The 27,595-nt window shown below is 44.6% G+C and overlaps 1 protein-coding gene across 5 annotated transcripts in view; it reads left to right on the top strand.

Annotated features, from left to right (window-relative positions):
- The window catches only part of DOCK8 (dedicator of cytokinesis 8), a 232,552-nt gene that overhangs the window by 42,211 nt on the left and 162,746 nt on the right, over positions 1-27,595 (top strand). For 4 of the 5 annotated variants that reach the window (XM_043566150.1, XM_043566149.1, XM_043566153.1 and 1 more), the window contains exons 2-4: positions 11,715-11,817; positions 22,202-22,377; positions 25,138-25,209. In XM_043566150.1, coding sequence (XP_043422085.1) covers positions 11,715-11,817; positions 22,202-22,377; positions 25,138-25,209 — 351 coding nt within the window. Of the gene's footprint in view, positions 1-11,714; positions 11,818-12,800; positions 12,924-22,201; positions 22,378-25,137; positions 25,210-27,595 lie in introns of those variants that run through there. The other variant, XM_043566151.1, reaches the window with a different exon arrangement.

Genomic DNA, 27,595 nt, shown 5'->3' with positions numbered 1-27,595 from the left:
TTTCCTTCCTAAGACTCATAACTTATCTTGAACGGGATCATAACAAACAATTCTGCCTATCTCCCGAGGTCATTTTGGGGAATGAGATTATTATATATCAAAGTCTCAGTAAGTTACCAATCCTTACAGTTTTCAGTTTCTTTCCTGGTTTTTCAGAAATGAGCAAGATGAATCCTGGGTAAAATTGTAAAGTGGATGACTCTTTTCAACGGAAAGATCTATATTTGGGCAAATTGCCTGGCATTTTTTTTTCAAATCTTTTGACGCCCTTCACTCATTTCTCCCATCCCTCTTGGCAAGCACTAATTTGTTCTCGGTACCTATGGTCTTGTTTCTGGTTTTGTTGTAGCTTCCACATATAAGAGATATCATATAGTATTTGTCTTTCCCTGTCAGACTTAATTCACTTAGTATAATGCCCTCGAGGTCCATACATGTTGTTGCACAAGGCAAAGTTTCATTCTTTTTTATGGCTGAATAATACTCCATTGTACATGTATATGCAATTTCTTTATCCATTCATCCATTGATGGACACTTAGGTTATTTTCCTGTCTTGGCTATTGTAAACAATGCTGCAGTGAACATGAGGATGCCTATATCTTTTTGAGTTAGTGTTTTTGTTTTCTTTGGATAAATACCCAGAAGTGGAATTGCTAGATCATATGGTAGTTTTATTTTTAAATTTTTTGAGGAACCTCTATACTAATTTCCATAGTGGCCGCACCCGTTTACATTCCCACCAACAGTACACAAGGGTTCCCTTTCCTCCGTATCCTCACCAACGCTTATTATTTCTTGCCTTTTGACAACAGCCATTCTGACAAGTGTGAGGTGGTAGCTCCTTATGGTTTTGATATGCGTTTCCCTGATGCTTAATGATGTTGAGTATTTTTTTATGTACCTATTAGCCGTCTGTATATCTTCTTTGGAAAAATGCCTGTTCAGGTCTTCTGCCCATTTTTAAATCAGATTGGGTTTTGTTGTTGTTGTTTGTTTGTTTTGTTTTTTGCTGTTGAGTTATATGAATTTTTTATATATTCGAAAATAGCCCCTTACCAGATATATGATTTGCAAATATTTTCTTTTATTCAGTAGATTGCCCTTTCATTTTCTTGATGGTTTCCTTCACTGTGCAGAAGCTTTTTTATTTTAATGTAGTCCCACTTGTTTATTTTTGCTTGCATTGCTTTGCATTTGGTGTTAGATTAAAAAAAAAAAATCATTGCCAAGGGCTGCCTGCGTGGCCCAATCAGTTAAGTGTCTGACTTTGGCTCAGGTCATGATCTGAAGTTTGTGAATTTGAGCCACACATCAGGCTGTGTGCTGACAGCTCAGAGCCTGGAGCCCGCTTCGGATTCAGTGTCTCCCTCTCTCTCTGCTCCTCTCCTGCTCACACTCTGTCTCTCTCTCTTTCAAAAAATAAATAAACATTAAAATTTGTAAAACCCTTGCCAAGACCTATGTCAAGGAGCTACTGCCTATATTTTCTTCTAAAAGTTTTATGTTTTCAGGTCTTTATTTGAGTTTAAATGCATATTTCCACTGGTTTTTTTTTTTTCTATTTTTCAACTTGTCTCTTGTTTCTCGAGAGATCACAACAATACATGCTTAATAGAATTCTAATATTAATTAGTACTTTTACCATTTCGCAGACAATGCAGGAACTTAAGAACACGTGAAGTCCGTTTACCCCTCCCACATTTTTTCTATGCTATGCATATTTTATTTTTTAACTTTTTAAAGATTTTTATTTATTAATTTTTTTCAATGCAGGTTTTTTTTTAATGTTTACTTGTTTTTGAGAGAGAGAGAGAGAGAGCATGAGTGGGAGAGGGGCAGAGAGAGAGGGGGACAGAAGATCTGAAGCAGGCTCTGTGCTGCAGTAGAGAGCCTGATGTGGGCCTCGAACTCCTGAACCATGAGATCATGGCCTGAGCCGAAGTCGGATGCTTAACCAACGGAGCATCCCAGGTACCCCAAAAGTTTTTATCTTTCTAAAGCAATCTCTACACCCAACACGAAGCTTGAACTCAGCCCCAAGATGAAGAGTCCCACGAGCCACCAATGGAGCCAGACAGGCTCCCCAATGCTATGTATATTTTAAGTACCCATTATTAGCATTATTACAATTGTTTTGTACTGTCACTGTCACTCACATATTGACCCTTCTGATGCACTTCATTGCTTTGAGCACTGCTGTGACTCCACCCGGGGTTGATTTCCTTCTGTCTGAAGGGCTCTCTTTGCTATTTCTTTTTTTTTTTTTTTTAATTTTTTTTTTCAACTTTTTAAATTTATTTTTGGGACAGAGAGAGACAGAGCATGAACGGGGGAGGGGCAGAGAGAGAGGGAGACACAGAATGGGAAACAGGCTCCAGGCTCCGAGCCATCAGCCCAGAGCCTGACGCGGGGCTCGAACTCACAGACCACGAGATCGTGACCTGGCTGAAGTCGGACGCTTAACCGACTGCGCCACCCAGGCGCCCCTTTACTATTTCTTTTAGTATAGCTCTGCTGGTAATAAGTTCTCTCAGTTTTTGTTTATCTGGTGAAGTCTTTATTTACCTTTTATTAGTGAAGGATATTTTCACTGGGTAGAAAATTCCAGACTGGTAGTTGTTTTCTTCTAGCACTTTAAAGATGTCATCCCGTTGCCTTCCGGATTTCACTTTTTTGGTTGAGAAGTCAATTATCAGCCCTCTGATTACACTTTGGAGGTAATATCTTTTCCCCAGATTTTTTCAAGAACCTTAAAATCTCTCCTTGCTTTCCAGCAGTGTTTACCATGGCGTGGCTAGGTTTGATTTTTCTCTGTGTCGATTCCGATGGGATTTTGTAGAGCTTTATGAATCTGTGTGATGCTTTTGTCGATATATTTCTCTGAATATTACTTCTCCTGTTTTGTCTTGCCTCCTCTTTTGGGACTTAAGCTTACATATGTTAGATCTCTTTCTTTAGGTGTCAGCACATTTCTTTTTTGGAGAAACTTTTTTTTTTTTTTAAACAGGTACACACAAAAATTACTCAGTACTTACAAGTGTTCTTAGGTGATTGTAATGCCTCATCAGTGGTGATTATGTCAGGAGAGAAACTCACTTATATGATGTGTATATGATGATATCTAAAGGCTGGACAGGGGCGCCTGGGTGGCGCAGTCGGTTAAGCGTCCGACTTCAGCCAGGTCACGATCTCGCGGTCCGGGAGTTCGAGCCCCGTGTCAGGCTCTGGGCTGATGGCTCAGAGCCTGGAGCCTGTTTCCGATTCTGTGTCTCCCTCTCTTTCTGCCCCTCCCCCATTCATGCTCTGTCTCTCTCTGTCCCAAAAATAAATAAACGTTGAAAAAAAAAAATTAAAAAAAAAATAAATAAAGGCTGGACAAAAGCCATGCGTTAGAGAGACCCTGAAGACATTGGCTAACTCTTCTCTAGGCTTGCTGGGGAAACCCTCAAACGCTTCGGTCATCTAATAACTATTCTTCTGCATTCAGAGGAATTTTCCACAGGAAAGGAATTTGGGACGCCCCTGTGAGGAAGAAACAAGTTCCACAGCTCATCACTGAGTGGCAAACTTCTCTTTGTGGTCGTGTTTCCACCTGTTGAATCATCTTTATAAATGTTGTACGTTTATGGCATGTCTGTTGACAGGAAGAGATGGAAAATATGAGAAACTCTGAAACTTGAAACATCCATTTTGAAGCCTCAGGCTGACACACTTCTGAGGAATTCACTTCAGATTTCATTGCTCAAAACATGTATGTGTGTGTAAGGATGGAGATATATATATATATATATATATATATATATATACACACACACACACACACACACACACACACACACATATGTATACACACATATAGTGTTGCATACATAATATACATAGAACATTTGCTACAGAAACTCATTTTGTAACCTTCTAAATTTATTTTTTTTTAAGTTTATTTATTTTTTGAGAGAGAGGGGGACAGAGGATCTGAAGCAGGCTGATAGCAGAGAGCCCGATGTAGGGCTCAAGTTCATGAGCCTGAGCTGAAGACAGATGTGTAACTGACTGAACCGCCCAGGTGCCCCGTAGCCTCTTTAAATTTAAAGGTGCACTCCAAGGGCACTTGGCTGTCTCAGTCAGTAGAGTGTGCAACTCCTAATCTCCAGGTCGTGAGTTTGAGCCCCACGTTAGGCATAGAGATTACTTAGAAGCAAAAAAAAAAAAAAAAAGGTGCACTTCTTTAAAAAAAGGTGCACTTGGGGCGCCTGGGTGGCTCAGTCAGTTGAGCATCCGACTTCGGCTCAGGTCATGATCTCACGGCTCATGAGTTCAAGCCCCTCGTCGGGCTCTGTGCTGGCAACTCAGAGCCTGGAGCCTGCTTCAAATTCTTTGTCTCCCTCTCTCTCTGCTCCTCCCCAGCTCATGCTCTGTCTCTCTCTCCTTCAAAAATAAATAAAAACATTAAAAAAAAAAAGGTGCACTTTACTAAAAGTATCTGAGGATGCATCTCAGGAAAAGCTTTAGATCATTTTTATGTGGTCCCCTCCAGGAACTACGCACTCTCGAGCCTGCTGTGTGTTTTCAGACCTCATCCATGCTCCACGCAGTGACCCAACCCCGGGTTATTTACTTCAGAGCTAGATTTTCTACATACAACAAGCTTAAAAATCTTTATCATTGTTGTTAAAGTACACTGCCCTAACCTTTTAATCCAGGAAGTTTGGGAAAGAACATTCTTTCACTGCTCACTTGGTGCAAGTTGTCTCTAGTCTTGAACTGTGGTTATTTTGCAAGGCTTAATAACACCGTGTGCTCCCGGGCCACATCCATGTGTATGCCGCCCACAAATGTCTATAATTAGTATTTGTTACTAGCTGCGTACTTGTATTCGTTGAGTGTCTTGTTAGTTACTAAGTCAGTTATTCTAGTGAGAGTCAATTATGTGTTTGCTTTTCTTTTTTCCCCCGCCCCTTTCACTATTGTTTAAACCCTGTTACATTTAGGAGAATCCCAAGCCCCTTCAAGTACTTGTCGACGTGGGTTTATCTTGAATCAATTTTACAGTTCTTCCAACCATTTTGGCTGCTGGCCATCCCAGCCTATAGCGAAAGAATTTTCTTTCAGGGGTGAAAGCCAGCGAGAAGCCTTCCGGGGCTGCACGGTTTCCTCGCACAGCTGCGGGCACAGATCTCGGTGCTGACTGTCCCATTTGCTGATTCTTAAGCAGAGTTGCCAGTTTGAGCTGGAAAGGTGCCCAGGAGATCACATAGCCCAGCCCCTTCATTTCGCATGTAATGAAACTAAGACCCAGCCTGGTTAACTAATATACTGGAGCTCAAACAGCTGGCAAACGGCCACATCATTGTGCAGAAATAGGGCAGCCTGATAGTTAAAATACTTGAAGGAGGAGTATGGAAACTTAATGTCTAGATGTCGTGAAGTGGCTAAAAAAAAAAAAAAAATGCTTGAAATGCATTTTGTTCTTTTATATCAGGTCTGCTCCTACTCGTTTTTTTGTCTTTTTCCGAAGTATGTTTCTGAAGTCCTCTTATTCCAGAAGCCTCCTAAGCATTCCCGGGCTGAATCAGTAACTCCCTCCTCTTTGCTCACAAGGCACTGTGCACATTTTTTATTATAATACTCATCCTGTTGTATTATAATTATATATTCAGTTATCCACGTGTCCTCCTTCCTCCCACCCCCTGGACTGAACCTCGAGGAGCAGCAACAGTATCATCTTGGACTTTAATCCCTTGGCGGAGAGCCTGGCACTTTTGTGCCCTTGACGTTTCATGAATGAATGAATGGATGAACCAGTACTCTCTCATAGTCTTGCACTATGAGCGAATCTTCTGCTTTGCTGACATGAAAACCACCTGGAGTTGCTGGCTAAACCTGCAGTTTTTCCAGGCCACACTGTGCGAGATGCTGTGTTAGGACCAGGGGGGTAGGATCTAGGAATCTGCATTTTATGAAGCAGCTGATACATTTGATGCAAATGGTCCATGGACCACACTTGGCAAGCTCTTCTCCGTTTAGTTCCACTGGGACTTAGTCCAAACTGTGCGTATCGCAATTATCTGTTCATCTGTATTAAAACAGAGCTTTGAGGAGCGCCTGGGTGGCTCATTCGGTTAGGTGTCAGACTTCGGCTCAGGTTATGATCTTGCTGTTCATGAGTTCGAGCCCTGCGTCAGGCTCTGTGCTGAAAGCTAAGAGCCTAGAGCCTGCTTCAGATTCTGCGTCTCCCTCTGTCTCTGCCCCTTCCCAGCTTGCGCTCTGTCTCACTCTCTCTAAAATCAACAAACATTTAAAAAATTAAAAACAAAAATAGAGCTTTGCTACCCATCTGCCTCTACCATTCTGACCCCCGAGCAGGGGTACCAACCTTTTGAACAAACCCCAAGGCTCCCTCCCAGTAAAATTTGTAGAAATAAAGAAAATAATATTTTTTTTAATTTTTTTTTAACGTTTATTATTTATTTTTGAGACAGAGAGAGACAGAGCATGAACGGGGGAGGGGCAGAGAGAGAGGGAGACACAGAATCAGAAGCAGGCTCCAGGCTCCGAGCCATCAGCCCAGAGCCTGACGCGGGGCTCGAACTCACGGACCGCGAGATCGTGACCTGAGCTGAAGTCGGACGCCCAACCAACTGAGCCACCCAGGCGCCCCAAGAAAATAATATTTTAAAGCATTTTGAATTATTAAAAGAACAGTGTCTTAGCTCATCAAGGAAATATTATCCTGCTATAAATCTAGCATCAGAAAAGTTGTTTTCGACATGTTGAGTTTGGCCTGAGACTCAAATACAGAGGAAATAAAACCCACACACAGTCAGTACTGTATGGACACCACGCCTGTGTGATCCCTTGCCCAGGCTGAGTTCTCTTCCCTGTGTAGGCAGGCTTCCCCCTCCCTAGGATCAGTGGGAGATAAAGCCGGTTGATTTTGACACTGGGATCCTAGGTGCTTTTTTGAGAATGAAGTTCCGTATCACTAACTTAAGACCTGAAATTTACATAATTTTTTAAATTCCCAAGTAGTGTTTCTGTGCCTGCAGGCTACTTTATAGGTACACAATTTTTTTTTAACATGATGACCATAAGCAGCTTTATATCAGAAAGGGCTGAATGTGATAGATATTAAGCTAGCTTTATATAACTACCAAAAGGATCTCGGATCCTTGTGGTATATTTACACGTATATTGTTAGTTATTTGTATTCAGTTCCTCATATTACGTTTCACTTGTAACTTATTTGGTACGCATCTTTTTTTAAAGTTCACTTATTTATTGAGAGAGAGGGAGAGAGAGCACACTATCAGGGGAGGGGCAGAGAGAGAGAGAGAGAGAGAGAATCCCAAGCAGGCTCCGCACTGTCCACATAGAGTCTGATGCGGGACTCTGACTCAAGAACTGTGAGACCGTGACCTGAGCCAAAATCAAGACTTGGATGCTTGACTGACTGAGCCACCCAGATGCCCCTGGTATACACCTTTCTATGGCTGAGTCCAGTTCATATTTTTACTTTAAGTGGTAAAATCGTCTTTCACCTATTTGCTGTTACGTACTCGGTGCTCTCCCTTGTGCTGGGTGCTTTGGTTATTTTCAGTTATTTGCTGCCATATACAGAGATTTTCTACTCACTCCTGCTCAAATGATATGTTTGTTTGTATGAATTCCACGGGCTATATGCTCCGCACTGAAATGATTAGATTAAAAGGTAACGACAGTTTTATAGTTCTTGTTATGTATTATGGTATTGCTTTCCAGAGACATTGGACTAATATACACCCCTGTGGGGTTCCAGAGGGGTGCGGGGCATGCCGATTCCACTACAGTTTGACCACCGTGTGATCTTGTCATTCTAGCTTATTTTTGCTGGTGTAATGTGTGTATAGGGCCTCTCCGGGGAGATTTAATTTTGAAGTTCTTTAAATGATGGACGTTCGTTTCCCTGTGGGATGATTCGCTCTTTTCATTTTAAGGACAGACAATTCATCTCCGTAGTTGACGGTTTTGAAGAGACAGGTTTAATTGCATTCTGTAGAATCGATCCTGTAAGGACAAGAAATAAGACCCATGTTAGGGGCTGGGTGGGGCGCGACTTGTCAGAAGAAGGTCAGTCTTAGATCACCGAATTAGGAAACCGATGCGGAAGATTGCAACAGAGGCACCCGCTGACCCTGTTTAAGAAGGGTTGAAGAGCACGAACGTTCTGATTTCATGCTGAAAAAAATACTGGGGCGTTGGCATAGGATGACAGATTTTGCTTCAAAATGAAAGCAGGAATCTGTCCCTGCTTCCGTTCTTGGATTCCCTCAAAATACCACTCCTTTCCTGAAACTTTTCAGGTATTCACTCCCATGTCAAGTAGACCCCTCTGGTCTCTGGCTTGAGAATGACCATGAAACGAAACCGTGTTATTTGAGAGGTCTTGCGGGGAGGATGTGGAGATAGAAGTCTCAGGGGCAGGCAGTCATGTCTGTCAGAAGGCATCCAGGTCACAGCGAAGGGCCTTTGCTTGGTTGTCTCGTCCCTCTGTGTGGACGGTCCCCTAAGTAAGCAGATAAGTGATTGCCCTGCCGGTGTGGGTTTCCGGGGTGCCAAACGCAAGATACAGTGTTGTTCATGCAAGGTGGGCTTTTTGACTTGGTCAGTGGTCGAATCTGTTGGTTTTTAAAACTTGGTGATTGTTCAGCTTATAATGAAAATCAGCCCTGGGGTGCCTGGGTGGCTCAGTGGTTAAGCGTCCAAATCTTGGTTTGGGCTCACGTCATGATCTCGCTGTTTTGTGGGTTCGAGCCCCACATCGGACTCTCTGCTGACAGTTCAGAGCCTGGAGCCTGCTTCCGATTCTGTGTCTCCCGCTCTGTCTTCCCTCCCCCTACTTGTGCTCGGTCTCTTGCTCTCCCAAAAATAAATAAACGTTAAAAAAATTTGGTCACCTTTGCCTTCACTCTCGTGTCTTTAGAATACTTATATGCCTTTCTATCTATATCCGTATCTGTTTCAGCTTTATTTGGAAATAATTCCCATACCACACAGCTCACCTATGTAACATGCACAATTCAGTAATTCTCAAGATATTCACAGAGCTGTGTATCCATCGCTGCAGTCAAGGTGAAGACATTTTCATCACCCCAAAAAGAAATCCCGTTCCCCTTAGCTGTCACTCTCCGTTTGCCTCCGGCGCGCCCCGACCGTAGGCAGTCACTCGTCTACTTTCTGTCTCTTGAGATTTCCTTGTTCTGGAAATTTCATATAAGGAATAATAAAATATGTGGGTCTTTGGGTTTGGTTTATTTCACTTAGCATGACATTTTCAGTGTGCATCCATATTGTCATATATATGAGTACTTCTTTCCTTTTTTTTGTTGCTAAATAATACTCCATTGTGTGATAGACCACATTTTCTTTACCCGGATGATAGCCATTTTGGGTTGTTTCCACTTTTCTGAATAATACTTATGAATATGTGAATAATTATGCTATGAATAACACTGCTGTGAACATTCATGCATAAATTTTGGTGTGACCGTATGTTTTCATTTCCCTCAGATATATACCCAGGAGCGAAATCGCTGGGGGTATATGTGGGAACACCATGTTTAACTTTTTAAAAAAATTATTTCATGTTTATTTATTTTGAGAGAGAGAGAGAGAGAGAGAGAGAGAGAGAGAGAGAGAGAGAGAACGAGCAGGGGAGGGGCAGAGAGAGAGGGAGAGAGAGAATCCCAAGCAGGCTCTGCACTGTCAGCCCCAACCTAAGGCTCGGTCTCACCAACTGCGAGATCATGACCTGAACCAAAATCAAGAGCTGGGCGCTCAATGAACTGAGCCCCCGCAAGCGCCCCCACGATGTTAAACTTCTGAAGAAACTGCCAGACTATTTTCCAAAGCACTCGTACCGTTTTCCATTCCCCCCAGTAATGTGTGATGTTCCAATTTCTCTGTATCCTCACCGATGCTTTCCGTTGCCCATCTTTTGTGACACAGCCAGCCTAGTGATCGTGAAGGGGCAGCTCATGTGGTTTTGATTTGCATTTCCCCAGCGGTTAATAGAATACTTCTCATCCTAGTATTTTCCTATACTTACAAAATTAAATAAGGAAAATTAGGAATGCAGTTAGTATGGACTACTTTCACATCCTGGGGGGCGGGGTCTCACCCATCACTGTATCATCATGTGAGGGGCTGCCCCTGACACAGAGGCGCTCCAGCCATTTTTTTCCCCATCGTCGTATCCATTCATCGTCAGAATCCTGGGAAGGAGAGATCGTTGTCCCGAGTTGGCTTATGTGCCCACCCCTTGGCTTTGCAGTTACGCCTAGGCAGTGTCCAGCAAGAGGGCCTGAATCCTGGAAGAACATCGGGGCGCTCTCAGATGGGGAGGGTGGAGGCCGCACGTGGGACCCGAGCAGGCTTTCTGCCTGTGTAGATGTACCACATTGCCACATCTGGGAGCCAAGCAGACCATGTCAGAAAACTTATCCTGCAGGGTAATTAATAATGGTGCCTTAGCACACATCATAATGGAGAAAATATGATAAGCTTCACTTATAATATTAAAATATTGTATTTTAAAATTACCATTTAAAAAAATGTATCTAACCTTTTGTTGCTGTTTCCAATGTATGATCCCGCCTGATCCTCAGGAAATGTCCGTTCGCTTCTAGTGGTCTCCCTGTGGTTTAAATACACTTTTGTGATCGAGCCTAAGAATCCACCCACAGAGGAGACTGAGAAATGTGAAATGAGAAAATGTGTCCTGAGCCCCAAACAAATGACCAACACTTGTGTGCCTCAAAGTCAATCCGCCTGTAAGCTTGGGTTTCCCTGGTGAACAGAGCTCATGCCGGTAGGTGTGAGTTAACAATGGAGAACCGCTTTCGTGTGCCTGGTTTCCACCTCCCAGCGGTGCCGGCTGAGGGCACGGCAGTGTTTCGATGTGGGGGGAGTCAAAGGATCCCTCCACCAGGAGCAGTCGGGGAAAAAGTCAGTCCTTGCAATTCCGGGTGGCATCTAATGTGCCTGGAATTCTCTGGAGTGTTCTATTATAGCAGGCAGCCAACCAAAGGGTTCACTGTTTCAAAAGAGAAGGGCTGGGGGCGCCTGGGTGGCTCAGTTGGTGAAGCATCCAACTTCGGCTCGGGTCATGATCTCGTGGTTCGTGAGTTCGAGCCCCGCGTCAGGCTCTGTGCTGACAGCTCCGAGCCTGGAGCCGGCTTCGGATTCTGTGTCTCCCTCTCTGTCTCACCACCCCACCTCCACTCGTGCTCTGTCTTTCCCTCTCTTAAAAATAAACAGTAAAAAAAGAGAAAACGGCTGGATCCGAATGGGAGCATGGGATTTAAAGTACCGCGGCTGAGACCAGACGTCCTCGTGCAGACATGAGGCCCTGAATGGCCTGGGAAGAAGGACTCAAGTGCCCTGGGCCTTTCCTTGAACCTCAGACTCTTCCTCCGCTTCATGTTCTCGCCTTTCCCCTAACAGGCAGCCGCTACGGTTGTAGGTGGCCGGGCCTTTGTGAACTTTTCAAGGGTATATACCGTTAGACAAAAAGCCACAACGTCCATGCATAGGCCACTGAGGACGCGTCCATCAGTTCTGCCCATCACCCCGCCAAGGCATGGGTTTTATAGCCGGGTACCAAAGATCGTATCTGTAATTGTGGCGATTTGTTCAAAACGACCGCTTCATCGAGACGTTTGTATTTTACCCAAGGTATTCTTCGGCGGAGATCAGGAAGCAGTTTACTCTCCCCCCAAACCTGGGCCAGTACCATCGACAGAGCATAAGTACCTCCGGCTTCCCCTCTCTCCAACTAGTAAGTATGAGTTACGGCCTTGCGGGAAGAATGGTCAAGTGAAGAAATCACAGCGTGTGCTCGCTGTTGCTTCCGGCTTTTCCTTTGCTCGTCCACTGCCCCCTTGCCCCCTCCAACCGCCAGTTCCTAACTCACTGCCTGCTTCTTGACATCACTTTCCTTCTCCCCTTCCTTCATCGCGAGCGTAGAGCGCAGAGTGGACCCTCAGGGACTGTGGTTCTGAAGCTTCAGGCTTTAGTGGGCAAACAGGCTCCTCGATTTCACCCACATTATGATCCACATTTTGGGGAGGGGGGTACCTTGCCGCCACTCGTGACACGCTTTTATTAGGAAAACGCGTTCCCAAATCTGAAAAGCCAGGTTAGGAACCTTCATTTTTTAAAAAAATTGTTTTCTTGGAAGTGTAATTTGCATATAATAAACGCACTCATGTTTAGGTGTCCAGTTTGATGAATTTTTGGGTGCCTTGTTCTAGTCGTTGAGCCTCTGCTCAGTCAAGGTACAGAGCGGTCTCTTTGCCCTAAGATTCCCATCATGCCGCCTTGCAGTGCGTCTCTCCTCTTCCGGCTCCCAGCCCAAGGCAGCCACCGATCCGTTTCTGTCCCAACTGGGCCCTGCCTGGAACTTCACGTAATCGGAAATCACGGTACAGACCTTCATTTGTGAAACAACGCTTCCCCTTTTAAGTCGAAGGTTGCCTATATTTTTATATTAACACCAAATGCTGCGTGTGTGTGTCTTCTGCGTTACATTATTTGACGCAGAGAATGCCTGACATGTGTCAAGGGGGATAAACCTGACTTAACTGAGATGATCTGTAAAACCAGAAGTGAGTCCTCACTTCCTTGGTGAGAGGCTACGAGCCCTCACTGTGCTCACTTCCTCTCACACACAGCAGAGAGGCACTTTTCTTGCTTGTTCTAGCGGTTATCTTGAGTTGGTTAGGTTATTATTTCTTTTTTTTTTTTTTTGGTTTTGTTTCTCGCTTATTACTTCAAAACCACTTCTGCTCTTCGAAGTTTTGTAACCTTCCACTTGGTTTCCTGTGGCCGCCATCTTGCCTCCTGTAACAATTCACACGCTGTTTAACCGTGTATCTTTCAAAGGTATGTTTACGGGAGTGATGTGTGCTTCTGTCAGTCGGATAGTGTGTGTGTTGTGTCACTGATGAAACAGTAATAGTAAAAAACGTATAGCCCCCTTTACTGCAAGAGGTAACTTGTGATGACATTTCTTCACAAAAATCTACGACGTCCGTGGCTTGCTCGACTGCCCGTTTTGTTTGTACTTTTCCTGTTTCCAAATTGCAGATTACAGTAAAAACACGTTAAGTGCATAATATCCATGCTTTTGGGTATACTAGATAACCTTTAGACCAAGAAATACTAGATATGTTTTTGTTGTTGTTTAATCTGGTGCTAATATATATTTCAGTGAAAAAAAAATTTCTTTTAAATTTCTGACTCAAATTGTATTCTAAACTGTGCAAAGTTCAGTTTAAAAGTAACCAGATAGGCAGCTCTTTCTGTCCACGGGTCCTGTCTCTGTGTTTTAATAAGGATACCTTTATTTGCACTTAAAAAAAAAAAAGGGACAAGATACTTATATTTTAAACGAGGTAGGGAGGTGGGGTTTGGTGGCTTGCTTGTTTATCAATTACGACTGCAGCTTTCTGCAGTTGATGTCTTGACAAACAGCGTGGACCTCACAATTAAGAGGCTTTAAGGAAGTTTAGCTAGCAAGCTTTAACCCCTTCTCTACATGCCAGCTTTGACTTTTATGCTGCAGCCTTAAATTTCTTTTTTTTTTTTAATTTAAAGACACAAAGGGAAAAGAAATTGCTTACTGAGTGCAGGGTGCTCTTTTGGTAGTTATGCGTCCTCATCAGTAAGTTTTGTCAAAAGTGAATTTTGATGAATCTCTTCATTAGCTCAGTGATCAAGTTACCACGTGGCTTAACTACCCATTTTCTAACGGGGGGTATCAAAGACATGGCAAAAGTAAGCAAAAATGTTAACTACACGAGAATCAGGTGTACCTACCGGTCATAATTTATTCCTGGTTCTATTTGCAAATGAATAGCCCTTAAATATATTTCTCTTAGCATTCCAGGATAGCTTCTGATGATCTCTTGCCAGATCTCTACTCCGTTTTCAGGACACCATGCCGTCCCTGTTCCTTCTTGTCACCTGCAGAGGAAGCAGGGGGCACGATGGAGCCAAGAGGCCTGATGTTGATTCCCCCTTTTTTTATTTTGAGTGAGAGAGAGTTAGTGAGAGCAGGAGAGAGGCAAAGAGAAAGAGAATCCCAGGCAGGCTCCACGCTGGCAGCACAGAGCCTGATGCGGGGTTCAAACTCATGAACCGTGAGATCATGACCTGAGCCGAAACCAAGAGTCAGCCACTTAACCGACTGTGCCACCCAGGTGCCCCCAATTCCCACCCCACTTAAAAAAAAAATCCACAGTCTGATTAGGAAACCACCCTAGTGTTTCTCTGCTGCCATGCTAGAATGTCACAATGAAGTGGCTGTTCTTTCCCCTGAGTCATCTTCCCGAATGAAGGTTCCTCCAACAGAAATCGTCAACTTAATGGTGATTTCCCTTTACCTTAAAAAAAAAAAAAAAAACTGTTTCATAGAAAGGTAATGGGATATTTCAGCAAGATTCATTCCTGGCAAGGCAGGGAAGTAATTTATCATCGAACAACTCTCACCCGGGAGTAGCTTTAAAAAAACTTGTCTTACCCGCAAGGCTATAGGACTGTTGATTGTGTTATTTCAGACAACCAAAAATTAAGACCAAGTGCATTTTGACCTTTTGTTTCTCTTGCCTTTACTTACATAACTACCCATTTCGAAAACTCCACAGGCTGATACAAGGGGTTGTTCAACTTTGAGCAGTATTTCACGGCCCCGAGTTATTTAAATCCAATCAACTATAAGTTTGTTGTTTTGTGAGAGATTAAGAACTTGGCCACCAGCCTAAGTGGAGCCCATTCTGCTTGGAGTTAACATGCCTGCCTTTCATGAGTGTGTGTGTGTATAAATAGGGTGCTCGGAGTTGCAAAAAAAAAAAAAATGCGTTGTATCATAAAATACTACTCTTCTTTTATACGTAAATCATTAAAAATAGGGGCGCCTGGGTGGCTCAGTCAGTTAAGCCTCCGACTTCAGCTCAGGTCACGATCTCACGGTCCGTGGGTTCGAGCCCCGTGTCGGGCTCTGGGCTGATGGCTCAGAGCCTGGAGCCTGCTTCCGATTCTGTGTCTCCCTCTCTCTCTGCCCTTCCCCCGTTCATGCTCTGTCTCTCTCTGTCTCAAAAATAAATAATAAAAAAAAAACATTAAAAAAATTAAAAATAATCATGGATTTTTTTTTTATATGAAAACGTACTAGATGGACTTGGGGCAAAGCATTACTGCTGTGATAGTGTTCCCCGCCTCCCCCCCTTAGGGTTAACCAAATATGGTGTAAGAGGTGCTGGGTAACTAGGGGCACGTGGGTGTCGTCCCTGTGTTTGGCACTGTTGTCTGTGTGTCGGAGACAATATGAGAGATGACAAGGTGGCCAGAGGTGGTTTCGGCTCTGAGGGGCCTTGTGGTCTTTTGGGGAGGACAGTTGATACAGAGGATCTATCCTGTCTTTAAGCGAGGTAGGTGTTTCTGAGAAGGGAAAAGCTTGCTGGGGGAGGCCGAGAAGGCTTAACGGAAGGTTCTGAGCCCCGGCTGCACTTCAGAATCTCTAGGATTAGAACCCAGGACCTTTAGAAACACCTGTGACCAGACCCACTCGAGAACAATTAAATCAGAATCGCTAAGGGTCGGAGCCCAGGTACCGGTGTTTTAAAGTGCCCTGGGATTTTAACATGTGATCCAGGTGGAGGGTTGTTTAAAGAACCTACCAAGGTAGAAAAGGATTCCAGACGGGAGGAAAAAACGTTAAGAACGGTAGTTTCTTCTATTGTCTTGCTTGCTCTGAATTTCAGGAAGTGTGATAGGTAAGGACCACTTGCTAGCCCAATGGATGTGTCCTTAGGTAAATAAGGTGGTTTCTGTCATAAATCTGATCAAAGGAGAGAAAGGGTGTGTTTGGTGTGTATGTGTGTGGTTTTATTGGATTTTTGTTTTGGGGGGCTGTTTTAATTTTTTCAATGTTTACTTATTTTTGAGAGACAGAGAGACAGAGCATGAGCAGGGGAGGGCCAGAGAGAGAAGCAGACACAGAATCTGAAGCAGGCTCCAGGCTCTGAGCTGTCAGCACAGAGCCTGATGCGTGGCTCGAACTCATGAACCGTGAGATGGTGACCTGAGCTGAAATCTCTCGACTGAGCCTCCCAGGCAACCCTGGATTTTTGGTTTTTAACTCTAAATGTAAATGTTTGCTGTGATGATGTGTCTCCCTCTCTCTCTGCCCCTACCCCATTCACACTCTGTCTCTCCCTGTCTCTCAAAAATGAATAAATGTTAAAAATTAAAAAAAAAAAAAAGAGTGAACTGCAAGAAAAGAAAGGGTTGGGATCTCTGTCCTAAGGTAGAAAGGAGGATTTGAGACACTGTACGTGCTTAATAACCTTAACCTACATTTTCATAGAGGGAAAAATTCTGTTTTTAAAAATGAGAATAGAAAAGGTTTGAAGTGAAATGGAACAAATCAGCTGGAATGTAAGGGTTTTTGCTGAAGAAAAGGATGTAAAAAGCCACATCCTAAACACCATGGTTACAGGACATGTTTGTGTATAACATTTAGGTAAAAAAAAAAAAAAAAAAAAAAAAATCTCGTACCTTAGAAAGCATTCATTTTTGTAATGTGTTTAAGCTAATTCGCAATAAAGCAACGTTTTTCTTTCACTACCAAAGGTAACCTAAATGTTAGTCACTTGATAAATATGGTTCTTTAAAATTTAAAAAGGTTTTTTATTTTTATTTTTTATTTTAGACAGCACATGAGTGGGAAAAAGGAGCAAAGAGAGAGAAAGAGACAGAGAGAGACGGGGTGGGGTGTGTGGATGACCTCATCTGAGAGTGAATGTAGATTGAGAAAAAAAAAAAGATGTTTTAGGACTGAACCCTGGAACACTACGTTGTAGGAGAGGAACCTAGAAAAAGTGATGTCCTAAAGGTAGGGTAACCAACCATCCCAATTTGTCCAGGACTGAGGGGTTTCCTGGTACACGGAATTTCAGAGACTGGGGCACCCTTGGCCATTTGGTCACCCTGCATCTGAATAAAGTGTTGCCGAAAGGAGGGAGTGGTTAACTGTATCCCATGTAGTAGAGAAACCAGGACTGGGCCATGACCGTTGAATTTGGCAACATGGAGGTCTTGGGTGACTTTGACAAGACGTCTTTCTTGAACAACCAGGTATATGTGAGGACCAGCCTCCATAGGGGTAAACACACAGGAGAAAGTGTGTTTACCTGGAGATGCCATGCCTCTCCCCCGACCCCCAGCCTCACACAGAGCCGTGTAAAGTCCCCTCAGTACTGTAACAAAGGACCCAGGACCCTTGTGACTACCTGCGTGATTTGGGGCAAGTCTTTCGACCTCTCTGTTTTTCAAATACCCTGAATTGTGAAATATTGTCCAGATCTGTTATTTCAATCTGCTGTCAGTGTGCTGTCTGCATATGACACTGTGCTAAGAGCTACACAGATGAATTTTAAACAGATACAGTTTTGGTGCTATAGGAATTTTTAGTTTCACAACAAGTTGAATCCGGTTCATGTCAGGAGAACCAGGCTTTGATGTGCTTTGTGGGACAAGGAAAAGCTCCAACTCCCTTCATTAAAAAATTAATACCTGGCTGTGAATAATTGAAACTTTTAGGGTATTTATAATCTTTTTGCGTGTATCTAGTCTTCCGCTGATGAGGCCTCTGGGAAGAGTAGCTAAAAAGAAAGGCTGCACAAGTGTTCACTGCAGAGATGTGGCACGCTGCTTCAGGGTGGTGACTTTGTCCCCTCACCCTAGTACTGGACCACTGTAGACCCCAGTGAGTACTTGCTGAATGAATGGAAGTAGATGTTATCCATCCAGGTTTAGTCAGAGCAGCGGAACCAGGAACAGAGATGTTTATGTATGGATATTAAGGAATTGGTTGCAGAGAATTGGCTTACCCACTGGTGGTGGCTCGCTAAGCAAGTCCACACCTGCAGTCAGGAAGACAAGACCACAAGCAAGCTGGGACTCCCTGGACAGGAGCTGAAGCCTGGAGTCCCTGAACTGGGAGAAGGCTGTCCGCCGATGAAGTCGGCGTCCACCCAATTAAGTCAGGACACCCACGGGAAGCCTCCCTTGTGAGTGACTTACAGTCAACTGAGTAGGGACTTTAATTACATTAGCAATATCCCTTCAACAGCAGCACCTGAATTAGTGTTTGATTGTGTCAGTAGAAGGTGTATGTCTGCTCCAAAATAGTGGCAGCCTGTCTCTGTCCCCCAGCTCTGGCAAGAGACAAATCCTGTAGCCCGCCTTGACTGGCAACGTACTAGGAGGGGAATTCAGGGAAGGGTAGTTGAGCCTGGCCAAGTTGGCCGTCATGATAGATAAATCCTGATTTAGGATTATTTGTAGTCTTAAGAGTTTTTGTTGTTGTCTTAAGAGTTTGGGAGTTCTATTTGGATCATTTGGGGTTTTTTCTTCCACTGTTTTAGCAAGTGATGGACACAGTGTGGTAATCCATGGAATTACTTTGGATTATACCATTTAATCTAGTCTTGGGTCTCCACTCACCAGGAGGCCACATGTATAGCTCAACAGCAGAGAAAACAGAGTAGTTAATTTTCATGTTTGGCGTTTAAGCTCCCAGGAGCCCCAGTCTTACCTTAAGGACTGATCTTTGACTATCCCCTCCCCCTACCCTGTTCTCAAACTTCAGCCCCCCAGATAAATAACATACCACTGTGATTCTGTTCAATATTTGTCTCCTCCCTTTGCGTATCACTAAATCAGCATAGTGTATGTGTTTGTGTGTATGTGGTGATCGCCTTATAATAAAACCTACTCTTGGGATTAAGGCTTCAGAGAGTTTGGAAAATAAATCTCTTTTGGTTCCTGGTTAGTATATTACTGTTATAACTTGCAAGGGGAACAACTTCCATGGAGGCCCCCAACAGTAGTTGGGGTCTCTACCCACTTGCGAATACTGAGACTAGTTTACATCACATTAGGAATGAACAGCCTCCTCCCTTGTTAGTTTCAGTGTAGAAAGACTAGAGAAGGTTGGTTAACAAATACCAGCTTGTCTGTAGTGCTCGAACCGTACTCAGTATCAGACAGCTGACGTTTACGATCTGTTTGTCCTGGAATGTATTCGGACCTCGAGAGTTTGACTTTAAAATTTTTTTTTCAACGTTTTTTATTTATTTTTGGGACAGAGAGAGACAGAGCATGAACAGGGGAGGGGCAGAGAGAGAGGGAGACACAGAATCGGAAACAGGCTCCGAGCCATCAGCCCAGAGCCCGACACGGGGCTCGAACTCACGGACCGCGAGATCGTGACCTGGCTGAAGTCGGACGCTTAACCGACTGCGCCACCCAGGCACCCCGAGAGTTTGACTTTGTGATCAATCGCGTATATCAATCACACTTGGCATATCACCACCCAGCTAGTGCCCAGCGATGGTATGCGTTCTTTACCGTGGCTCCCCTCTTCAAAGGTAGCGTTCTTTATCTGTGACAATGTGGCAGGCTTCACCATCTCACGGTTGACGAGAAATCCATGCAGAGATGCTTGAGATTAGCTACCTGTCCTCTTCCCTACCTACCCCTACCACCCGGCTCAGTGACTCGCATTCAGCAGACACTTAGCAAATCATGGCTGAAGGAGGGAGCCAGCCATCCTTTTCATCCAGGGTCTTGGCCACCCTGGTTTGTAGGCCAGCTTTTGCATCATTTGGATTTCAGGGTCGTGATGAGTAGAACACTTGGTCTGGACCTGAATTTGTATTCTCTCTGGCGATCTCACACAAATGCCATTTCTCCCTGGAAGCTTCTACTTAGTTATTAATGCTAGTGTGACAATGCTTCCAGTTGTGCTCCAGTGAAATTTTTAAGGTATACGTTTAAAGCGCTTCCTCGGCTTGAGGCGTTGATATTCTCCATAATAAATCTACCTTTAGGATTATTTTAATTAGTTAATTACTTTATGTTATTACGTGGAGCAGCTGGTCTCGTGAGAAACACAGAGTGGAACTTGGGGTGTAGTGGTGAGTGTAGTTTTTTACACTCTTCTAAACACACTATTGCCTTGTGTTTTCATTATTTCTGGAAGTGCAGATTGCCTCAAATGCTTGCGAGAGAAAACCCAACGATTGTGGGTAAGAACGTGAGCCTGCCAAGGTTTGACTTCCCGAGGGCCTGCTTCTCAGCTGTGTAACCACGGGAAAATTGTTAAATCTCTAGCCTCCGGTGTCCTTCTCTGTAAAATGGGTTTAATACGAATATATCCCTTTTAGACTTTACTGAGGATTAAATGACATAGTGTGTATAATGACCTGGCCAATTTCTTGGCACGTAGTAAGTGCTTAGTGATGATTAGCTCAATGGGTATCCGCTGTCCAACAATAAGTCTGCAAAGAAAAGGATTTTCTTCATTTCAGTCCCTGACTCTGAGCTCTCTGTCCTGGGTGTGGTCAGGGTGGGAAAATCCACCTCCTCCTCTGGGGCTGGTCTTATGCAAATCTGCATAGATGATGCCTGTCGTTTCCTCTGGCAGAGGTGAGTAGTGTCCTTTTTGCAAACGCTGTCTCCACCTGGCTCCTGCACAGGCTGATCGCCAGCTCCCTGAGCCCCTGCTGGCCCCTGTCTCTTCATTTTGAGAGGCACCCTGTAAGGACTGTGCTCATCCCCTTAGCTGACCTCCGGGTCCCTGGTCAGAACCAAGAAACTTCCCAGCCCTCTGTCACATCACGTGGGAGCCATGTAGAACTGGGGGTGCCTTTGCTCTCTCCTACCGAAGTGTGTGGATCCTCTGCCTTCTCCTCAGCCCCCCTTTGTCCCTGCAGCAAGTTAAGTCAGCCACCGTCAGAGAAGAAGGAGGCCATATGTGCGCTCGGTTCTTAGCTTTGTCCTCTGTCCCCAACGCGTCACTCAGTCACTCCCGTCTCCCCCACCAGCAGGGACAGCAAGGGTGGGAGGAGACCCAGCAAGCCGCATTGACCTTCTCGAATTTTATGTGCTTTTGCCCCTCCAGGAGCCTTTTGTCCCTCCCCTCCAACTTGGAGCCCTCATGTCTGGTCCACTGTATGGTTTGGTGGGGGGAGTGGGGGGCGAAAAACCGTTTTGTTAGCATTTCCTTGGATCTGGTCTTGTTTTCACATCCCAGCAGTCCGAGTCAAGAATCCGGAGTGTTTGTTTTATTGGTCCGTGGGGTGGATGGTTGGGGATGGTTGGGTCGGGGGGGACAGAAGTTGAGAGCAGGAGCTCCTTGGGCTGATGATTCCAGACAGCCTGCCATCAATTTGAATACCAATGGGTGCTGCTATTGTAATTATTCCAGAATGCCACTCAATCTGATTCTTTAACTTCCTCAAGGCAATGGTTCCTGTTTTGGAACTTTACAGACAAGAAAAAATATTTGCCTCGTTGCCAAGTTTTTATTTTATCAACTATAGAAAATTCTGTTTGGAATTGCCAACTACTTCTGTCATTTCTTTTGTCCCCTCCCTCCCCCGCTGTGCAAGGATATAGTTGAGCAAAACAAGAGAGTCCTTTAAAAGAGAGTACATTTAGGCCTGGGAAACCTCAGCCAATTGCCCTTAGTTTACTTATTTAACTGCAGTCCAGTGACAATGTCTTCCTGACCGGCACGAGTCAGTCCAGAAGCATCTGGAAATCGCTGCCTTGGAGAGTTTCTGCCCCCAAGTCTGGTTCACCGAGGGCTGTGATTATGTATGAAGCGCTTTCAAGAACCAACATATAGGATGAAGCAGGCCAGAGGAAACACTGTGCCTAAGTACTCAAACAGAACGAGTGTTGACTTTGCCTGAATTTCTGGAAAACTGCCCCCATTCGCCGCTTCACTGTGTTTGGGTAAACATGGCCTCAGAGAGCCTTTCGCAGGAGAAATTACAAAATTCAGCAAAGCCTCGTGATCTCATTTTGGATCTCCTCAGGATTCCTCATCAAGATGCAATTAAGCAGAGAAAAAATCCTGCCTTGGGGTGTGATTTGGGTGCCTCGCCGTGTTCTGACTTGACTTTCCTGTGCTGCGTCTCCTTCCCTTTTTCCATATCACTGCTGCTGTGCTGGGCAGCTCCTCAGAGTCGTGCACGAAGAGCCGAGCACTTGCTGGGTGGAGAGGGCAGGCAGGACCGTCGCCTGGGCGCTTTGCCTGGAAGCCTTGTGGGAACCCCCTTTCTCTCTCTCTCTCTCTCTCTCCCCAGCCTCAGTTTTATGACCCGGTGGAGCCGGTGGACTTCGAAGGGCTTCTGATGACACATCTGAACAGCCTGGATGTGAAGCTGGCCCAGGAGCTGGGAGACTTCACCGAGGACGACTTGGATGTGGCGTTCACGCCAAAGGAATGTCGCACTTTGCAGCCCTCTTTGCCGGAGGAAGGGTAAATGGGCTTCCTAAAACGTAGATGTGATTGTGATGGCATGACCGGTATTGGGAACGGGGGGAACGGGGGGAGATGCCTCAATTCTGGACTTCTTGGAAAACTAAAGTTACTCAGATCCGCTGAGATGTGCGGAATGACAACGTGGTGCTCCCGCCTGTGAGAGTTTTTACCCTGGTTTGACCAGAGGCTTCGAAAAGGCATGTGGGGACCAAGCCAGTGAAGGGGAAGCGGTAGGACGATATGCAAGGCCCAGGGGGAGGCGAAGGTGGAGGCGAAGGGGACCGCCTGGGTGGCAGCTCAGTGACCTTGGGCGGCTCACGTGAGCTCAGGGAGCCTGGGTTTCTCCATTTGTAAAAACGTCAAGTTTTTCAGTAGTAATCAGTGGAACGATTCCCAAGCATTATCGTTTCCACCTACGAGACCGGATCGAGTCACAAATACATTCCACCCACGTCTATTGAGCATCCACTATGTGCTGGGCACAGCCATCAGTAGATGAACGGGGCAAAGTTCCTACCTTGGAAGAAAGTTTTGCCAAGTGGGGAAACAGTGGGGGAAGCTCTGTAGAGTGAATGCGTGAATAGCCGGTTAGAGTTTGAGCTTCTGTCGTGGGTTAGTCTGTGTGTTTCCAGATGCAGGCATTAGCCTTGGTAGCAACAGAATTCTCTCCACGTGAAACGCTTGTTATTTCCATGGTGTAAAAAGCAATGCCTCCTTAGAGGCTTAGGATGAGCTTTTAGTTGCATTTACCTTCAAAAACAAAATTAAGGTTCACATCTCTCCTGGACATTTTCAACCTTGTCATCTTCCCCAAAAAATGCCCCCAAAAGGAGATCATGCAACACAGCCCCTGCTCCCGCTACTGTGGGATCTTCTGCTTCTATTTCGGATTTTCTTTCGTCAGTTGAAGGATGTTGGGTGACATTCCCATGAGCCCTTGCTTTCCTGTTCAGTTAGTTCTTATTCACAAAGGAGAGCTTACACCATGCTCCTCTCAGACATTTCACAAATACTCGCCGGGAAACAAGCACTGAGAAACATTTCCCCCCATTGCCAGCCCATTTATTCAGGTGTAACTTTAATATAGGTAAGGTCTCTCTCTTTTTTGTTGTTTTTACCTTCGACAGAGAATCATTTCGTATTATTTCTTTATCTAAAATTTATGGTGACGTAATTATTTTCACATGAGGTAAGAATCTTGGAAAATCCCGATTAAGGCACGTACAGTAGCTTTAGAGATAGGCTTTTTTATTATTTAAATTGTGATGAAAGAGGCAGGTTTTTGTTTTTGTTTTTTAAATTTTTTTTTTCAACGTTTATTTATTTTTGGGACAGAGAGAGACAGAGCATGAACGGGGGAGGGGCAGAGAGAGAGGGAGACACAGAATCGGAAACAGGCTCCAGGCTCCGAGCCATCAGCCCAGAGCCCGACGCGGAGCTCGAACTCACAGACCGCGAGATCGTGACCTGGCTGAAGTCGGACGCTTAACCGACTGCGCCACCCAGGCCCCCCTGTTTTTTTTTTTTAACTTAGCCTCAGTGATACTGCCTTGTGACCAGAATTGTTAGCTCACACTGTCTGTCTGATGACATTAAAACAACTTCTGCTCTTCTAATCACGGCCAAAAAGCCTGCCGTGGTGATCAGAACCCAGGAAGGCATCGTTGTCATCACCAGAGTAAAGACTAGCTGACCCCATGTGCACCCAGAACTTGAGGTTGAACTCTGATCGTGTGGTGGTTGGAAGCCTGCACCCCACAGGTGAACGGCTTGGGGTTAAGTCCCTGCCCTTCTGCTTGCTTCGGGACTTTGAGCAAGATCCTTATCATCCCCTTCTTCTGCGAAATGAGAATAATATTGCATGCCTACGCCCTGCGGGGCTGATTGAGGATTAACTGAATTAATACGTATAAATTGGTTACATCAGTACCTAGCATAGAATAAGTAGGTCAGAAGTGTCAACTGTATGAGTCTTATCATGTGCCTGATGCCTTCCTAAGCACTCCCATACTGACCTAATTTCATCCCCTGCCTCTAAAGGAGACATTCCTCTATTAACAGTGCTCTAAGATGAGGACACTAAGGCCCACAAAGGTGAGGGGACTGACCCGAGGTAGCTAATAAGGGACGGGGCTAGGATTTGGGCAGTCAGCATTTAGTATGTAGTCCTTAGACCCATTTATCTCAAGTACCAAAACGTTTAGGAAAAACAGCAAAAAAGCCTCTGAAACGCTGGGAGAGTCTTTCCCATGACGCACTGTTGCACAGGTATGAAAAGAATTAATAGTCATCGACCAAAGTCATGTCAGCTCCGCAAAGGATAAGACAACTGTTTGTGGCTTTCCCGAGGGGAAACATGCATGTTCTAACAAGGTTACACATGAGCAAAACATAGGCCCAAATTACCCCCGTGAGAAATTGGTATTTATGCTTCTTTCTTTTGTTTCGTATGTGATTATAGCTGGTTCTGCCTCCCTGGTGTTGGAATGCCTTTAAGGGATAGGTACAGTTTAACACGATTCCGTATAATAAGGACAACCCACAAAGCATCAAATGCCAACATGTTTGTCTCATCAAAGTGAAAATGCTGTTGCCTGGGGAATATTTCAGACACTTGATGAATGGGTAGGGATGCCCCCGGCACTCTCCCTTGATACAGATTTGACATCGTGCTGCTCTCCTTGGTTATGATAAGGGACTGTTTTGTTGTATCTGTCCAGTAATAACATGATTTTGTTTCATTCCCCACCTCATTAGGGTTGAACTGGACCCTCACGTCAGGGACTGTGTTCAGACCTATATTCGGGAGTGGCTAATCGTGAACCAAAAGTAAGTTCGTTTTTCTTTTCTCTTGACATATATGTTTGCTTCATATCGTGAGCTTGTAACACTGCATTTTAATCGGGGCGCCTGGGTGGCTCAGTCGGTTAAGTGCCCAACTTCGGCTCAGGTCTGATCTCACTGTTCCTGAGTTCGAGCCCTGCATCGGGCTCTGTGCTGATAGCTCAGAGCCTGGAGCCTGCTTCACATTCTGTGTCTCCCTCACTCTCTCTCTCTCTCTCTGTGACCCTCTCCTGCTCACACTCTGTCTCTGTCTCTGTCTCTCTCTCTCTCTCTCTCTCTCAAAAGTAAATAAACATTAAAAAAATTTTTTTAACTGCATTTTAATTGAATTTTGCCAATGCAGCTTTGGGTTTACAAGAAAACCGAATAGAAAATACTGGGTGTTCTCATATGCCACACCCTAACAGTTCCCCTTATCAGTAACATCTTGGGGTTTTGGGGGGTTGGTTTGTTTGGTTTTTTGTTTGTTTGTTTGTTGCACGTGTGCCCAAATGCCTGTTACAAATACATTTGGGCAAGGAAGCGAATTTGCAAATTCAAAATTCGTGAATTATGAATGCAGATGGACTGTATCTTGTCCCCTGTTCAAACACCTGCTAAGGCTCCGTACTATCTACTGCATAAAATAGCAATTCCGCCTGCTTGCCTTTCAGGAGCTTTAATAATCTGGCCCAGTGTATGTATTGAAACTTATTTCCTTTACTTGTCAGATGCACTTCCTTTCTTCAGGGCCTGGCACCCTCTTCCTCAATCCCTCCGGGGAACTCGGTCCTACCTCCACACCTCGGCCCTTGCTGTTTCCCTCTGGATGTGTCCTCCCACCTTTTCCCTATCTGTCAAATCCCACCTGTGGAGTAAAAGCCAGGACAAATGTCTTTTTTCTGTATGCAGCCTCATCTGGCTGATTCAGTCTTTCTTGGATGGACCTTACTTAAGTGATAACGTTTGTTATAACTGATGAGCCCATAGTGATTCATTATTTTTTTTTTAATTTGTTTTGAGAGAGAGAGAGAGAGTGTGAGAGCACGAGCAGGTGAGGGGCAGAGAGAGAGGGAGACAGAGAATCCCAAGCAGGCTCTGCATTGTCAGGACAGAGCCTGACGCAGGGCTCAAACCCACGCACCGTGAGATCATGACCTGAGCCGAAGTCAAGAGTCAGACGCTTAATCCACTGAGCCACCGAGGTGCCCCAGTGATACATTATTATTAACTAAAGTCCATAGGTTACATTAGGGCTTATCTCTTGTGTTGTACATCCTACAAGCTTTGACAGATGTGTAATGCCATGTATCTCCCACTGCGGTATCACACAGGGTAGTTTCACTGCCCTAAAATTTCCCTACGAAGCCTCGTTCATCTCTCCCTGGCAACCACTTACCCTTCTACTGACTCCATAGTTTTGCCTTCTTCCTTCACGTCTTTTTGTGATTTGAGAGCTCGTCGCTGTTTTTGCCGAATAACGTTCCACTGTGTGGATTTACCAAGTTTGTGTGGCCATTCACCTTTTGAAGGAGAGTTTACATTTAAAATATAAAGAACAGGGCCTCTTTGTTTTGTTTCCATTCTGATGAATTCTTAGGGGGAGAAAAAGAAATGAATTGAAACTTGGCCTCACACTGAAAGGTAACATTTAAATTTGTGACCACGAAATAGATTACTTGCTAGGTTTCCAGTCAAAAGGGTCCTTTTCTCCTGGGTTAATCAAATGTGCTACAATATTGTTTGGGCTTTTTGCCCGTATGTCACTGGCCTAGACAGTACTCTCCCATGAGAAACATGTACATACCTCAAAATCCCCAACCTGTATGTGGGTATGTGTTGGGGAGCAGGGCAGGGAGTATCTGCAGATTGAGGGCACATCTCATTAGAGAAAAACATCAGATGTGGTGCCTGGGTGGCTCAGTCCATTAAGCATCCGACTTCAGCTCAGGTCATGATCTCACAGTTGGTGAGTTTGAGCTCTGCATCGGGCTCTGTGCTGACAGCTCAGAGCCTGGAGCCTGTTTCAGATTCTGTCTCCCTCTCTCTGCCCCTCGGCCACTTGTACTCTGTCTCTCTCTGAAATAAATAAACGCTAAAAAAAAGAAAGAAAAGAAAAGAAAAAGGAAAAAAAAAACCAGAGAGCCTTTACCAAGACTTATAGTTTGAAATTCTGCTATCCTCACTGACTCTTTTATGCACTAGTAAGAATTACTGCTCTATGGGATAAACGAAGAAAGACGCTGGGGGTTGGGTTTTATCCGGCTCTTGGAAGTGTGCCATTGAATTTGTGCTGCTGTTTTTTTGGAGCAGTGTCAGTAAGCATGCTGTTTTCACTAGCTGAGCAAGAGAAAGCATCGCTTACAAAAAGTAATTAAGAGAAAGCGAGATG

Source organism: Prionailurus bengalensis, chromosome D4, assembly GCF_016509475.1.
Source record: "Prionailurus bengalensis isolate Pbe53 chromosome D4, Fcat_Pben_1.1_paternal_pri, whole genome shotgun sequence".
NCBI lineage: Eukaryota > Metazoa > Chordata > Mammalia > Carnivora > Felidae > Prionailurus > Prionailurus bengalensis.
Note: the sequence above shows the minus strand (reverse complement) of the source record. Positions and strands in the feature narration are given on the sequence as shown.